General features: G+C 45.6%; 1 protein-coding gene across 1 annotated transcript in view; it reads left to right on the top strand.

Moving 5' to 3' along the window:
• dnah2 (dynein, axonemal, heavy chain 2) overlaps positions 1-17141 on the top strand; it is a 503144-nt gene extending 486003 nt beyond the window's left edge. The window contains exons 82-88 of the mRNA XM_063048700.1: positions 650-878; positions 7914-8065; positions 9079-9193; positions 15544-15720; positions 15985-16059; positions 16321-16471; positions 16600-17141. Of these exons, the coding sequence (XP_062904770.1) occupies positions 650-878; positions 7914-8065; positions 9079-9193; positions 15544-15720; positions 15985-16059; positions 16321-16471; positions 16600-16754 (1054 nt within the window). The 3' untranslated portion in view covers positions 16755-17141. The remainder of the gene's footprint in view (positions 1-649; positions 879-7913; positions 8066-9078; positions 9194-15543; positions 15721-15984; positions 16060-16320; positions 16472-16599) is intronic.
• Positions 17142-17383: the final 242 nt, after the last annotated feature.

Below are 17383 nucleotides of genomic sequence, written 5' to 3'. Positions count from 1 at the left end.
TTCTGAACGTATGGGTTAGGGTTAGTGAGTTATGGGCATGCTATTTTGGCACTGGAAGCATGGCAACACTTGCAAGGTGTCTAGCATAATCTTCGCTGATTTGATTTTATACAAATGGCGCAATAATCTTTAAGGAAAGGAAGGTCCTAGCCTGTTCAACCTCTTCCTATAATTCAGTTCTTTGGTCCTGGCAGCATCTTCATAAATTCTTTCTGCCGTCTATACAAATTAATAACTTATTTTATGGATGACCAAAATTGAACATCATACAAATTTCATGACCCCCCACTCCTAATCTTAATGCCGTGACTGATGATAATCAAAGTGCCAAATCCTTCTTCACTACACTGCCTATTTATTTCTCCACTTTCAGACAACCATGTTCCTGTTCCCCTAACTCCCTCTGTTCTACAACACTCCCCAGGGCTCTTCAGTTCACTATGAAAGCCCTACCTTGGTTTGACTTTCCCAAGTCCAATGCTTTGAGCTTGTCTGAATTAAACTGCATTTACCATTGCTAATCAAGATCTGCTATGATTTTCATTGTTGATATTATTGTGTGTGGCCCAGACTCCTGTCCCATCCATGACTTAAACTGTCTTCTTGCCCAAAAGAAGTTAATGTAACAAGGGTTGTGCTGATGTTTCAGACTCTCCAGCCTGGATAATTACTACATCCCCAAAGATGGCGATCTGAATTCCTACAAGGAATATATCAGCATGCTGCCCAGTGTGGAGCACCCCGAGGCCTTTGGGCAGCACCCCAATGCAGATGTGGCCAGTGAGATCACAGAGGCCCGCAGACTCTTCGACACACTACTGTCCCTCCAGCCTCAGGTCACCACAGCTGAGGGCAGGGGCCTAAGCCGGGAGGAGAAGGTAAACACGGCATGACTGAAGGAGAGGGAGCAGAGCTCCCAGCCTTCACCAGATCCACCCTCACAGTAAGCTGCAAGTCACTGCGCCTCCCACAGCCATACACACCCACACCTCACTCCACTTCAGGAGGGGCAGTACTGAGGGAGGGCCACACTTATGGGAGGGGTGTTACTGAGGGTCACGTGGTGGGAGGGTCAATACTGAGGAAGGGTCACTCTGATTGAAGGAGTGGTACTGAGGGAGAGTCACTCTGTGGGAAGGGTGGTCACACTCATGGAAGGGGTGGATTGAGAGAGGGTCACATGGTGGGTGATGCGATACATCACTGTGGGAGGGGCAGTTCTGGGGAGGTTCACACTGAGGGAGGGGTGGTACTGAGAGAGTCACACTGTGGGAAGGTCACACTGTAGGAGAGGTGGTACAGAGGGGGAGTTCTGTGGTCACAAGAGTTTGGACGGTAGGTTTGCTGTTTTGAAGGGATACAATACTATCAGGGGGACTGGTTGCATAGGGTACAGGCTGACCTGGGTAAGGAATAGATCCCATTTTTAATGGCATCCATGGTTGATTTTGTTGGAAATTACGCAAAAATCACTCAGAATGATAACTATACATCAACAGTGCTGTGATGATTGACAGAAAACACACAAGACAGGTCAGAAAGAACAACTACTAAACCTGGAGAGAGAAATCTATTTTCAATGTCCATAGGAACAAACATTTGTGTGTAGGGTTGTACTTCAGACTTTAATGTCAAAATGAGAGTATGTGGGGGTGTAGATTGTTGGCCACGGGGATTACCTGTATTCTGTACTGTGAAGGAGACAGAGGCTTGTTGTGTTCTTTGTCCTTCTGAGCACGGTTGACATGCTATGTTGGCACTGAAATGTATAGTGACACTTGCAGCTGCCCCAGGCATATCTTTGGTTTGTGTTTGTTGTTACCGCACATGATGGATTTCACTGTATGTTTCAATGTACATGCAATAAATAAATGAATCTGAATCTCACATTATTAATGGAGCTGAGGTCTGTAGGAGGTGCCATCTTTTTGACTCAGTAGATGTCCTGCCCTCTAGTTATCTAAGATATGTGTAAACATTTCTTTGTCCAGCAGTATTTGGGGTTCATGTTTCTACCTGTCAATATCACTAATACAACTCTGGTCTTCAGCTTCCAGCAGGATAGCAAAAAAAACTTAGAAAAGTGGGGGAAAAAGCCCTGGAGATGTGGTTTATTAACTGAAAATGTTCAAATAGTCAGCGGGTCAGACAGCGTCCAGGGAGAGAAACAGTTAATGTTCTGCCTCACTGCCCTTTTGTTGGAATGTGGATTGTGTTTTATGTTGACAGACGGGTAAGGAAACAAAGGTAATGTTTGTGGCAGGAAGGAGACCAGGGAGGCTGAATGACCCACGTGGTGGGTGGTGACTGAGAGATGGCAACAAGGGGTTCTTCATCGCAGATGATGTCTGGACAAGATGTCAGTTCTGAGCTGAATACACACACAGTTCTGCAGCTGCTGAAAATCTTAAATAAAATGAAACGCTGGAAGTCCTCAGAAAGTCTGACAGTATCTGCCGAGAGAGAGAGAGAAATGAGTAAAATGTGTGTCTCCCAGAGATGTTGCACCTCTCCTCTGTCCTCACTTTGTCTCCCTCCACTTAGAACTCCTGCAGAAGTTCAGAAGTGTTTAACAACCTCTCTGTTTCCTTCATTCAATCCCTCTCAATCTCCACATTATAGAAACATAGAAACATAGAAAATAGGTGCAGGAGTAGGCCATTCGGCCCTTCGAGCCTGCACCGCCATTTATTATGATCATGGCTGATCATCCAACACAGAACCCAGCCTTCCCTCCATACCCCCGACCCCTGTAGCCACAAGGGCCATATCTAACTTCCTTTTAAACATAGCTAATGAACTGACCTCAACAGTTTGCTGTGGCAGAGAATTCCACAGATTCACCACTCTCTGTGTGAAGAAGTTTTTCCTAATCTCGGTCCTAAAAGGCTTCCCCTCTATCCTCAAACTGTGACCCCTCGTTCTGGACCTCCCCAACATCGGGAACAATCTTCCCGCATCTAGCCTGTCCAATCCCTTTAGGATCTTATACGTTTCAATCAGATCCCCCCTCAATCTTCTAAATTCCAACGAGTACAAGCCCAGTTCATCCAGTCTTTCTTCATATGAAAGACCTGCCATCCCAGGAATCAATCTGGTGAACCTTCTTTGTACTCCCTCTATGGCAAAGATGTCTTTCCTCAGATTAGGGGACCAAAACTGCACACAATACTCCAGGTGTGGTCTCACCAAGGCCTTGTACAACTGCAGTAGTACCTCCCTGCTCCTGTACTCGAATCCTCTCGCTATAAATGCCAGCATACCGTTCGCCTTTTTCACCGCCTGCTGTACCTGCATGCCCACTTTCAATGACTGGTGTATAATGACACCCAGGTCTCGTTGCACCTCCCCTTTTCCTAATCGGCCACCATTCAGATAATAATCTGTTTTCCTATTTTTGCCACCAAAGTGGATAACCTCACATTTATCCACATTAAATTGCATCTGCCATGAGTTTGCCCACTCACCCAACCTATCCAAGTCACCCTGCATCCTCTTTGCATCCTCCTCACTGCTAACACTGCCACCCAGCTTCGTGTCATCCGCAAACTTGGAGATTATCGCAGACGTTTCATTGTTCTCCCCTACCCCATGCAGCAACAATGTAGATTGTACCTGCTCTCAACCATTCCCAGACCTGTGACGTGAAATATGACCTGTTTCTTTCTCCACAAATACTGCCTGAACTTTGAGTACTTAGTTGGCTCTGGGCCTCAGAAGAGTAGGGTGAAGTCAAGCGTTACAATAGTCTCAATAGTTTGGAGGACAGATAGGAGATTCTGCGACACCAAAAGAGACACCAGGATGGTGTGTTGCCTCCCAGGTGCTAGGGTCCAGGATAGCTCTGACCGGTTGCGGAATATTCTTGAAGGGGAGGGTGAGCAGCCGGATGTTGTGGTACATGTTGGTACCAATGACTTAGGCAGCAGAGGGGTAGAGGTCCTGCGTGGTAAGTTTAGCGAGTTAGGAAGGAAGCTGAGGAGCAGGACCTCGAAAGTGGTAATCTCCGGATTACTTCCCGTGCCATGAACTAGTGAAGGCAGAACAGGAAGATAGAGCAGATGGAAAAGTAAGTGGCTGAGGAGATGAAAGCCTGCCCCCTGCACCAATTTCTTGGGTCATTTCAACCTTTTCTGGGGAGGGGTTGACTTGTACAACTGGGACACGTTGCACCTGAACTGGAGGGAAACTAATCTCCTGGGAGGGAGGTTTCTTAATGCTATTGGGGAGGGTTTAAACCAGATCCGGGGGGGGGGGGTGGAAACTGAAGTGAAGAGGCAGAGGATGGGATGGTTGATGCACAAGTAATGACATCTTGTAGGGAGTTTATGAGCAAGGATAGGCAGATGATAGGGTAAAGAAGCACTTAGCCAGATGGTTTGAGATGTGTCTATTTTAACGCAAGCAGTATCATAAACAAGGTGGATGAACTCAGAGCGTGGATCAATACGTGGAACTATGACATTGTGGCCATTACAGAGACTTGGATGACACAGAGGCAGGAATGGCTGCTGAGTGTGCCAGACTTTAGATGTTTCAAAAAGGACTGGGGTGAAGGCAAAAGAGGTAGGGGAGTGTCGCTGTTAATCAGAGATAATATCACGGCTGCAGAAACAGAGGAGGTCATAGAAGGATTGTCTACTGAACCATTATGGGTGGAAGTCAGAAATAGGAAGGGAGCAATAACTCCACTGGGTGTTGTTTATAGACCTCCCAATAGTAAGAGACATGGAGGAGCAGATAGGGAGGCAGATTCTGGAACAGTGCAATAATAATAGGGTTGTTGTGATGGGTGATTTAACTTTCCTAACATTGACTAGCATTTCCTTAGCACAAGGGGTTCAGATGGGATGGAATTTGTTAGGTGTGTTCAGGAAGGTTTCCTGATGTAATATGTAGATAAGCCAACTAGAGGACAGGCTGTACTTGATCTGGTATTGGGAAACGAACCTGGTCAGTTGTCAGGTCTCTTGGTGGAGAGCATTTTGGAGGTAGTGACCACAACTCTATCTCCTTTAACACAGCGCTGGAGAGGGATAGGAGCAGACAATTTTGGAAAACATTTAATTAGGGTAGGGGGAAATATGCTATTAGGCAGGAACTTGGGAACATAAATTGGGAGCAGATGTTCTCAGGGAAATGCACAGCAGGAATGTGGCAAATGTTCAGGGAACATTTGCATGGCTTTCTGCATGGGTATGTTCCATTGAGGCATGGAAAGGATGGGAGGATAAAAGAACCATGGTGTACAATGGGTGTAGAAAATCTAGTTAAGGAAAAAAAGCTTATGAAAGGTTCAAGAAACTAGGTACTGTTAGAGCTCTATAAAATTACAAGGGTGCCAAGAAGGAGCTCAAGAATGAAATTAGGAGAGCTAGAAGGGGCCATGAGAATGCCTTGGTGAGCAGGATTAAGGAAAACCTCAAGGCATTGTACAAGAATGTGAAGAGCAAGAAGAAGACCTGTGTGAGAGTGGAAATGTGTGCTTGGAGCCAGAGGAGATAGCGGAGGTACTTAATGCATACTTTGCTTCAGTATTCACCAGTGAAAAGGATCTTGGCAATTGTGGGGATGACTTATAGTGCACTGAAATGCTTGACTATATAGACATTAAGGAAGAGGATGTGTTAGAGCTTTTGAAAGGTATGAAGTTAGATAAGTCACCAGGACCGGATGAGATATACCCCAGGCTACTGCTGATGATCTTTGCATCATCAATAGGGATGGGAGAAGTACCAGAGGATTGGAGGGTTGTAAATGTTGTTCCCTTGTTCAAGAAAGGGAGTAGCGATAACCCAGGAAATTATAGACCAGTGAGTCTTATTTCAGTGGTGGGCAAATTGTTGTAGAAGATCCTGAGAGGCAGGATTTATGAGCATTTGGAGAGATATAATCTGATTAGGGATAGTCAGCATGGCTACGAACCTGATTAATTCTTTGAGGATGTAACAAAACACATTGATGAAGGTAGAGCCCTGGATGTAGTGTATATGGATTTCAGTAAGTCATTTGATAAGGTCCCCCATGCAAGGCTCATTCAGAAAGTAATGAGGCATGGGATCCAAGGAGACTTTGCCTTTTGGATTCAGAATTGGTTTGACCACAGAAGGCAAAGATTAGTTGTGGATGATTTGTATTCTGCATGGAAGACTGTGACCAGTGGTGTGCCTCGGGGATCTGTTCTGGCACCCCTTCTTTTTGTGATTTTTATAAATGACCTGGATGAAGAAGTAGAAGGGTGATGTAGTAAGTTTGCTGATGACTCAAAAGTTGGGGGTGTTGTGGATAGTGTGGAGGGTTGTCAGAGGTTACAGTGGGACATCGATAGGATGCAGAACTGGGCTGAGAAGTGGCAGATGGAGTTCAACCCAGATAAGTATGGTGGTTCATTTCAGTATATTCAGTAGATAGAATATAATATTAATGTTAAGATTTTTGGCAGTGTGGAGGATCAGAGAGAACCAGGTTGACAGTGTTGTTCAGAAGGTGTATGGTGTGTTGGCCTTCTTCAACCGTGGGATTGAGTTCAAGAGCCATGTGGTAATGTTACAGCAATACAAGACCTTGGTCAGGCCCCACTTGGAGTGTTTTGATCAGTTCTGGTCACCTCACTACAGAAAGGATGTGGATACTTTAGAGAGAGTGCAGAGGAGAATTACAAGGATGTTGTCTGGATTGGAGAGTGTCCTTTATGAGAATAGATTGAGTGAATTTGGCCCTTTCTCCTTGGAGCGATGGAGGATGAGAGGTGACCTGACAGAGGTATATAAGATGATGAGAGACATTGATTGTGTGGATAGCCAGAGGCTTTTTCCCACGGTTGAAATGGCTAACATGAGGGGGCATAGTTTTAAGGTGCTTGGAAGTAGGTACCAAGGGGGATGTCAGAGGCAAGTTTTTCACACAGTTGTGTGGAATGCACTGCCATTGACGGTGGTAGAGGCAGATATAATAGAGTCTTTTAAAAGACTCTTAGGTACATGCAGCTTAAAAAAATAGAGGGCTGTGCAGCAGGGAATTTCTAGGCAGTTTCTAAAGTAGGTTACATGGCTGGCACAACATTGTGGGCCGAAGGGCCTGTACTGTGCTGTAGATTTCTATATTTTCAGTGTTTTGGTCAAGTACTTCATTTGCTGAGGAGGTAGCAGGTTCAGGGGGAATGTTATTTCACTAAGCGAAGAGATAGTTCCTCCTCAGGCTCTGGGCAGAGGTGACCTGAGCTCTGGCATAATTTTGCTTTGCACAAATGGTGTTTAACCGCTACCCATCTCAGCTGATGTAACCTCTGTCTGCAGTGCCCACTGCACTGCACCTGTTAGTGATTACTAGACTCTGGCTCCCAGATATCAGCAGCTCCTCACTTTACTTCCTTTCTTCTCAGTGCAGAAGGTTTAGATGGGGTACAATTAGGCATGTCCAGGAAGGATTTCTGACACAATATATAGACAGGACGATTAGAGAGACCATACTGGATCAGAATCAAAGTCAGGTTTAATATCACTAGAATATGTTGTAAATTTGTTATGATATATAAATATAAATAAGTAAATATCATGAATAGTGCAAAAAGAGAGCAAAATAAAATCTGGTACTAGGCAATGAACCAGATAGGATGTTAGATCTCTCATGGGAGAGCTTTTCGGAGATGGTGACCACAACTCCCTGACCTTTACCACAGACTTAGACAGGGATAGGAGCAGACTACATGGGGAAGTATTTCACTGAGGGAGGAGGAAATTATATTGTTGTTAGCCAGGAACTTGGGAACATAAATTGGGAATGGATATTCTCAGAGAAATGCACAATGGAAATGTAGGTGTTGTTTAGGGAATAGTTGCTTTGAGACTGACACATTTCATTGTATGTTTCCATTTGACAAATAAAGCTAACCCGTCTTGATCTGTGTCCGGCAGGTCTTTGAGCTGTCAGGTGACGTATTGCAGAAGACACCAGAAGACCTGGACTATGAAGGAACAAGGGCGATGATTCAGGAGGACAGCTTCCCACTGAATGTAGTGTTGCTGCAGGAGATTCAGCGCTACAACCTTCTCCTTAACATCATCAGGTCAGAGCACAGCGCAGTCCATTTCTGCCTCACCAGGTCCTCCACCCTCCACAGCTTGTCATTTGCCAGTAACTGTTGTCAGAGTTACAGTGTAACGTTCACAGAGGGAAGCTCTTCAAACAATTACTGTACAAATCATGTTGTGTTAGCATAGAAAACACTGGCAGGACCCCTCTACACTGTCCCAGGGTCAGACACAGAGTGAAGCTCCCTCTACACCATCCGGTCGGACACAGAGTGAAGCTCCCTCCACACTGTCCCAGGGTCAGACACAGACTGAAGCTCCCTCTACACCATCCCATCAGACACAGACTAAAGCTCCCTCTACACTGTCCCAGGGTCAGACACAGACTGAAGCTCCCTCTACACTATCCCGTCAGACACAGAGTGAAGCTCCCTCTACACCATCCGGTCAGACACAGAGTGAAGCTCCCTCTACACCATCCTGTCAGATACAGAGTGAAGCTCCCTCTACACTGTCCCAGGGTCAGACACAGACTGAAGCTCCCTCTACACCATCCGGTCAGACACAGAGTGAAGCTCCCTCTACACCATCCTGTCAGATACAGAGTGAAGCTCCCTCTACACTGTCCCAGGGTCAGACACAGACTGAAGCTCCCTCTACACCATCCCGTCAGACACAGACTAAAGCTCCCTCTACACTGTCCCAGGGTCAGACACAGACTGAAGCTCCCTCTACACCATCCCGTCAGACACAGAGTGTAGCTCCCTCCACACTGTCCCATCACATACTCTCAATGTCAGACACAGAGTGAAAAAAAAGGGTGCATAATCCTTGGACTGAATGGCTGTGTGCTGACTTGACCGTCCTGTCTAACCTGGCAGATGTCACGAGCGTTTCAGTCATCCCCAGACTTGATATTGTCAGGTATCAGTGCATTGGAGGTTCTCATTGACCTCAGCATGGGCTGGCAAACATTTTTCTGTTCCCTCTCTCTCATTGCCTCATTCTGGCATTTACCATTGAACAGGTCCCCTTCATGTCTCCACAGGGTATCACTGACTGAGTTGAAGATGGCAATTCAAGGGCTGGTGGTCATGTCTACCGATCTGGAGGAGATATTTAACTGTATCCATGATGCCCGCGTGCCATCCTTGTGGGAGCTGGTAAGAGGCATGGAGAAGGTAGTCTTGCCCTTGACAGAGCCACGGTCTCCAGTAGCCCCCTGCCTGCAGTGGTGGGGAGGATATCCACCACCTCAGCTCTTGCTGGGCATGGCAGACACTCCTCCCCAGGTCACCATTCTTTTGGCACCACCTCTGCCAATCAAGGTGTACAGAGCCAGATAAGTCACCCTCTGAGGCAGGGGGGAGCTGTTTGGTTACAAGAGGAGATGGTAGAGGCTGGGTCTGTTCTCTCTGGAATGTCAGAGGCTGGGAGTGGGGGTTGTTAGAACTTTGCAGATTTACAGAATTATGAGGTGTAGAGACTAGGAAACATTCCCTGTATCGGAGGTATCTAAAGTGAAGGGGCATTGGCCTAAGGTGAAGAGTTGTATCCTCAGGAGATGGGGGTTTGGAGTCTGGAACAAACGGTATGAGTGAGTGGTGGAGAGAAACTCTCCCAACACTGAAATATTGGGACTAGTACTTGAATCATCAAGGATGAGAAGGTACGAACCTAGTGATGGGAATGGGATTGACATGGGACGATTCTCGATGATGAGAACTGACACGGTGGGCCAAAGAGCCTATTTCTTGCTATTGACTCCATGAAGTGTTTGCAGACTGAGCGGCAGGTAACAGTGTGAGGGGATTGTCCCAGGCTGACAAAACATTACTGCGACAGGTAGATTCATATACTGATTGTGTCCCCAGGTGCTTCTTGGGAACCCCAAGGAGATGAGCTTTGACTTGGATCAGCAGAGGCACGAAATGGGTCTACTGTCCAGTAACTAGGGTGGGTGACCGATAACTAGGGCTAGTGATCAGTAGTGATTGAGATAGGTTTTAAAAAGTGCAATAAGGGAGGCAGAGAATGGCAGAACAGAGACAACTGTGGGTAGGTTTGATAATTACACATTGGTGTGGGAAAGACTGTGAAGGAAGGACCATGGAGCAGCAGGTCTCAGGTGTGGAGGGGTGAGTCTAAGGACATCAAACATTGCAATGAGAATCTAGAGTGTGGATTTTAACCAGGACCCATTGTAAATCAATGAGATAGACACAGGGCAGTTGGTGACAGGGTTTGTAAGAAGATGGAGCAAAGTTTAGGATAACAAAGGAAAATGAAGTGACAAGAGGAGGCAGGAGGAACTCAGTGGGTCAAGTATTGTCTGTAGAGAGATGGAAGGGATCATTGATTATCCTACATCAGGGCTGAGTTCTGATGCAGGGTATTGATGTGAAATGTCAACAAGTCCTCTCCCCGGATGCTGCTGGACTTACAGAGTTCCTCCAGCCGATTGTGTGTTGCTCCAGATTCCAGTGTCTGCAGTCTCCTGTGTCTCCAAAGGTATGATTAGAAATAAGGATGCACTTGAGGAATGGGCATTTGGTCTGAGATTCAGAGAGAATGTAGGAGGGCAAAATGAAGACATGAAATTATCTTGGCAAGTAAGGGTTGGAGAGGATCCCCAGACCTTTCCTATGTACATTAGAAGCAGGATAGAGTCGGTCCTCTCAGGGATGAACAGGGAAATCTGTGTGTGGGGCCAGGGAAGTGAGCAGTATCCTTAATTACTCATTCACCAGGAGCAGGAAATGTTGGATGCAGAGTCAAGGAAGGGGTTTGCTGATATCTTGGGGCAAAGAGTAACGGTTCGCTGTATTGGCACACATTAAGGGGGATAAATCTTCAAGGACACTATGGCATTCTAATGGCAACATCTGCATCTTCTGCAGCCAGATAGTAACCAGACTGGAGGATAGCCAACGTTGTTAATTTAAGGCAGTAGGTATAACAGAAGGAACTACAGGCTGGTGAGCTTAACATTAATAGTTGGGAATTTATTTGAAAAAACCCTAAGGGACAGGATTGATGTTCACTTAGAAGGACAGGTTTGATTAATATAAGTCAGTATGGTTTTGTGCAGGGAAATTCTGTCTCTCATATCTAAGGTTTTTGAGGAGGTAACTAATAAAGTAGAATTTTCCATGAATTTTAGCAAACTTTTTGACGAAGTTCTATATGGTAGGCCATCCAGAAGGTTAGGGCTCATAGTATTGAAGGTATGATGGTAAACTAGATCCAAAATTGCCTTGGTGATAGAAGGCAGATGGTAATGGCAGAGAAACATTTGTCTGCCTGGAGGTTTATCCAGTGGTGTGCCACAGGGATCGGTGCTGGAACCATCGTTGTTCATTAACTGTGTAAATGATTTGGATGACAGGATGAAAGGATGAGAATATAGACAGGCTGATGAATAAGTTTACTGAGGCCAAAAGTTGGTGGAGCAGTAGATAGCAAAGAAGATACAAGATTGTTTATTGTCATTTCCAGTATGCAAGTGTAAAGGAGAATGAAGTAATTGTTACTCCAGATTGGAAAGTAAAAACATAAATTACATAAGATAGCTTACAGTGGCATGCAAAAGCTTGGGCACCCCTGGTCAAAATTTCTGTTGCTGTAAATAGCTAAGCGAGTAAAAGATGACCTGATTTCCAAAAGGCATAAAGTTAAAGATGACACATTTGTTTAATATTTTAAGCAAGATCACTTTTTTATTTCCATCTTTTACAGTTTCAAAATAACAAAAAAGGAAAAGGGCCTGAAGCAAAAGTTTGGGCACCCTGCATGGTCAATACTTAGTAAGACCCCCTTTGGCAAGTATCACAGCTTGTAAACGCTTTCTGTAGCTAGCTAAGAGCCTTTCAATTCTTGTTTGGGGGATTTTTGCCCATTCTTCCTTGCAAAAGGCTTCTAGTTCTGTGAGATTCTTGGGCCGTCTTGCATGCGCTGCTCTTTTGAGGTCTATCCACAGATTTTCGACGATGTTTAGGTTGGGGGACTGTGAGAACCATGGCAAAACCTTCAGCTTGTGCCTCTTGAGGTAGTCCATTGTGGATTTTGAGGTGTGTTTTGGATCATTATCCCGTTATATAAGCCATCCTCTTTTCATCTTCAGCTTTTCTACAGACGGTGTGATGTTTGCTTCCAGAATTTGCTGGCATTTAATTGAATTCATTCTTCCCTCTACCAGTGAAATGTTCCCCGTGCCACTGGTTGCAACACAAGCCCAAAGCATGATCGATCCACCCCCGTGCTTAACAGTTGGAGAGGTGTTCTTTTCATGAAATCCTGCCCCTTTTTTCTCCAAACATACCTTTGCTCATTGCAGCCAAAAAGTTCTATTTTAACTTCATCAGTCCACAGGACTTGTTTCCAAAATGCATCAGGCTTGTTTAGATGTTCCTTTGCAACCTACTGACGCTGAATTTTGTGGTGAGGACGCAGGAAAGGTTTTCTTCTGATGACTCTTCCATGAAGGTCTTTTGCAGTCAAACGGGGATTTTGATTTGCCTTTCTAGCAATCCTACAGGCAGTTCTCTCTCGGAAAGTTTTCTTGGTCTTCCAGACCTCATCTTGACCTTCACCATTCCTGTTCACCGCCATTTCTTAATTACATTACCAACTGAGGAAACGGCTACCTGAAAACAATTTGCTATCTTCTTATAGCCTTCTCCTGCTTTGTGGGCATCATTTATTTTAATTTTCAGAGTGCTAGGCAGCTGCTTAGAGGAGCTGATTGTTGGGACAAGGTTTGAGGAGTCAGGGTATTTATAAAGCTTTGAATTTTGCATCACCTGGCCTCCCCTAACGATGATTGTGAACAAGCCATAGCCCTAACAAGCTAATTAAGGTCTGAGACCTTGGTAAAAGTTAAATCTCAAATCTCTTGGGGTGCCCAAACTTTTGCATGGTGCTCTTTTCCTTTTTTTTCCCACTCTAAAATTCTACAAAACAAAAATAATACACTAATCTTGCTTAAAATGTTGAAAAGAAGGTTTGATCTTTAACTTTATGACTTTTGGAGATCAGTTTATCTTCCATTCACTATAACTATTCACAGTAACAGAAATTTTGACCAGGGGTGCCCAAACTTTTGCACACCACTGTATATACACATGCAGAGATTGAGTGAATGTCTATTAAGCAATGCTAGGCACAGGAGTGTCTGTACATAAGCTGACTCTGACAGGAAATATAGTTGCAGTTGGGGGTGTGGAGGGGTGGGTTAGTGGGTCGACATGTTGATCAGCCTTACTGCTTGGGAAAAGTAACTGTTTTTGAGTCCTGTGGTCCTGGCGTGGGTGCTACATAGCCTCCTCCCTGATGGGAGTGGTGCAAACAATCCATGAGCAGGGTGGATGGAACCTTCATGATGACACTGGCCTTTCCCAACACCTTTCTGTATATATGTCCTCGATGACAGGTCCCTGTATATATGTCCATGATGCATTGGGCAGTTTTGAGTACCCATTGTTGAACCATCCTGTCCACCATTGTGCAGTTTCTGTACTGTGTGGTGATGCAGCATATTGGGATGCTCTCTACTGCACACTTGTAGAATGATGTGAGTATAGATATGTATATCCCAGCTATAGTAATAGTAAATGGCACTGGATTGGGTAGTGAAAGGGCATTTGGCAAGTCTGCCTTCATAGGTATTGACGTAAGAGCTGAGATGTCATAATATAGTCATAAAAATCATTGTTCAGTCTGCAATTGAAATATTAGGTACAGTTCTGGTCACTACACTATAGGAGGAAGGTCGTAGCAATAGAGAGAATGCACCAGGATGTTGCCTGGAATGGAGAGCTCTGGGTATAAGAGGGATTGGATAGACTGAGGTTGTTCTCACTGCAATCGGGTTGGCTGAGGAGAAACCTAGACATATATAAAATTCCAAGAGGAATAAGTAGACAGTGGTCCTGATGAAGGGTCTCAGCCTGAAACGTTGACTGTTTATTCAACTCCATAGATGCTGCCTGGTTTGCTGAGTTCCTCCAGCATTTTGTGTTTGTTGTCTGTTTCTCAGGATAGGAGAATCTCAAAGCGGAAAGTTTTTGTGAGACTTTAGCATTACAGCATAGAAACAGGCACTTCAGCCCATCTAATCCATGCCAAACTGTTATTTTGCCTAGTCCCATCGGCCCACACTTGGAGCATAGCCCTCTAGGGGAGAAAATTTATAGGAGATTAAGGGGTAAGTATTTCCACACAGGGGGTGCTAGGTGTATAGGATGAGCTTGCAGAGGCAGGATAGGAAAAGCAGAGAGGAACACTGGCCCAATGAAGACAAGTGGGATTACTGTAGAGAGGTGTCAGGGTGGAACAAGGGGCCTGTTTAACTACAGGCATGGAACTGAAGGTTTGAAGGTGAGACTTTCTGCCTCTTCCTGCCTTTAAACATCCCCCCCAACATTGTGTTCAGTTCTGGTAATCTCCTTACGGGAAAGATTTAGAAGCTTTAGGGAGGGTGCAGAGGAGATTTACTAGGATGCCACCTGCATTAGAAGGATCGGTTGAATGAGCTAGGGCTTTTCTCTTTGGAGTGAAAGAGGATGAGCGGTAACTTGACAGAGGAAATGCCTTTAAGATCATTGGAGGAATGTATAGGGGAATGTCAAAGGTAGGTTTTACACAGAGAGTGGTAGGTAGAGGCAAAAACATCAGGGACATTTTACAGACTTTTAAATAGGCACGTGGATGATAGAATAATGGAGGACTATGTAGGAGGGAAGAGTTAGATGATTGTGGAGTTGGTTAAAGAAATGAGAGGGTAGAAGAAATGATAGGGTTGACTATTTTCTAAATGGAGAGAAAATTTAAAAAAATACTGAGATACAAAGGGACTTGGGAGTCCTTGTGCAGGATTCCCTAAAGGTTAATTTGCAGATTGAGTCTGTAGTGAGGAAGCCATGCAATGTTAGCAATCGTTTCAAGAGGATTAGAATATATAAGCAAGGGTGTAATGTTGAGACTTTATAAAACAGTAGTGGTGGCCCCATTTGGAGTATTGTGAGCAAGTTTTGACCCCTTATCTTAGAAAGGAGATGCTGAAACTGGAGAGAGTTCAAAGGTTCACAAAAATGATTTCAGGATTGAATGGCTTGTCATATGATGAGGATTTGATGGCTCTGGAATTCAGAAGAATTAGGAGTGACCTCATTGAAACCTATTGAATGGTGAAAGGCCTTGATAGAGTGGGGAGTCTAAGATCAGAGGACACAGCCTCAGAATAGAGGGGTGTCCTTTAGAACTGAGATGAGGAAGAATTTCTTTGGTCAGAGAGTGCCGAGTCTGTAGAGAAGGCAGGAGATTGGGGCTGAGAAGAAAATTGGTTCAGCCATGATGAAATTGTGGAGCAGACTTGATGGGCCAATGGTCTAATTTTGCTCCTATGTCGTGTGGTTTAAAATGTCCACACAACATTGTGGACTGAAGGGCCTGTACTGTTCAATGTTGTATGACCGAATATACATCCTTTCTAATGTGCCTGCCTTTGTGACAGGCGTACCCGTCCATGAAGCCACTGGGAGCCTGGACTCGTGACCTGGGGCACAGGGTAGAACAGTTTGCCAAGTGGGCTGACTCCACACACCCACCTGTCATTTTCTGGATCTCCGGCTTCACCTTCCCAACGGGGTTTCTTACCGCCGTGCTGCAGCTCTCCGCTCGCAAGAACATGGTAAGCACAGTGGTGCTGGGCACAGAGTGACTGCTCTCAAGGAGGGCATTGAGCAGCTGGGAGACTGTTCCCAGGGCAGAAATGTGGGAGTATGGGTGGCCAGAAAGGGAGAAGAAGGTTTACCTGCAGCGAGTTGTTGTTAGGAAGAATGGTGGGAATGGCTGGAGGGAATTGGGGCACTGAGTCGTACTGGGGTTAGTCTGAAACTCAGACAGAGCTGCGAAGATAGGCTGATGGCTCCAGTGATCACTTTCTGTCCCCCAGATCTCCGTTGACTCGCTCTCCTGGGAGTTCATCGTTGCTGTGGTCGATGACAACAACTTGCTGGAGCCCCCCAAGGTAGGTCCAAACCCTTAAAGGAAGATGCTTTCCTCAAACACGACACACAGAAACTCTGAGATCCCAGAATCTGAGTGATTGGTGGCTGAGGGGAGGATCAAGTGAACCTATACATCACCAACCCATCATTTGGACCTAACTGTGGTGAAAAGGAACAGTGGGTTGGCTACTGAATGGCTGCCATGCACAAGGGAAGAACACTTAGGGCTACAGTGCTCCCCAGCGTCCAAGCTGACCATTTCCTCTGCTCCCTACCTGCAGGAAGGAGTGTTCATCAGGGGGATGTACCTGGAAGGGGCCGGCTGGGACAAACGCAACGCCTGCCTGGTGGAATCTGAACCGATGCAGCTGGTGTGCCCCATCCCCACCATCCACTTCAAACCCGTGGAGAACAGGAAGAAGTCCTCCCGAGGTGAGAGGACCGAGGGGACGGAGGGGAGGAGGGAGGAGGAAGGGGATGAAGGACCAACCAAATCTCTCTTCCCCGCCCCCCCATACCACATGGATAGTGGTCACAAGCTGCCCCGTCTTGTGTTGCAGGTACCTACCTCTGCCCCTGTTACTATTACTCTCAGCGAGCAGGCAGCAGCCGACATCCCTCCTTTGTGGTAGGCATCGAGCTGAAGACCGGAGAGAAGCTTCCTGATCATTGGATCAAACGGGGCACCGCCCTCCTCATGAGCCTCGACTATTAGATCCCCTCAGCTTTGACCCCCTAGTCACTACGCAGCGCTCACCCACACCACGCACAGAACAGAATCATCAAGGTTGGAACACAGTGGCGATGTAAGTTGTTCTCTGTCACTACCATGGGTCCAGAATTGTCAATTTACTACATGGAAATAAATGTTTTTTTACACTGATGAGGTATACTCTCTTTGACTGATAGCCTTGACCCTTCAGTGGATTTGACTGCCACCAATCTCCATGGTCTCCCAGCCAATATGACACCGAACTGCAGTCTCGGCTCAGCTTTGATAGCCAACATCTGGGATGACAGATTGGTTGGCTTCTTGCAAACATTCACTCTCACCATCTACAAAATGCAGTTTTCACTCACCTTGTCTACTTGGCCAGGAACCTCTCCACCAAGGACAGAGGGCACAGGAGATTACCCCCCTCATTTTTCTAAATGCTAACGAGTACAGGCCCAGAGTCATCAAATGCTTCTCACATGTTAACCAGTTCATTCACAGAATCATTCTCATGAAATCTTCTTGGAAGTCTCTCCAATGTCAGCACATCCTTTCAAGAGCTTGTTAAAACTTTCACATCAATCCCTTATGGATATCAGCACCCACATAAAAGAATTCTGTTAGTCTAA

This window comes from Mobula hypostoma, chromosome 5 (genome assembly GCF_963921235.1).
Source record: "Mobula hypostoma chromosome 5, sMobHyp1.1, whole genome shotgun sequence".
NCBI classification, from domain to species: domain Eukaryota; kingdom Metazoa; phylum Chordata; class Chondrichthyes; order Myliobatiformes; family Myliobatidae; genus Mobula; species Mobula hypostoma.
Note: the sequence above shows the minus strand (reverse complement) of the source record. Positions and strands in the feature narration are given on the sequence as shown.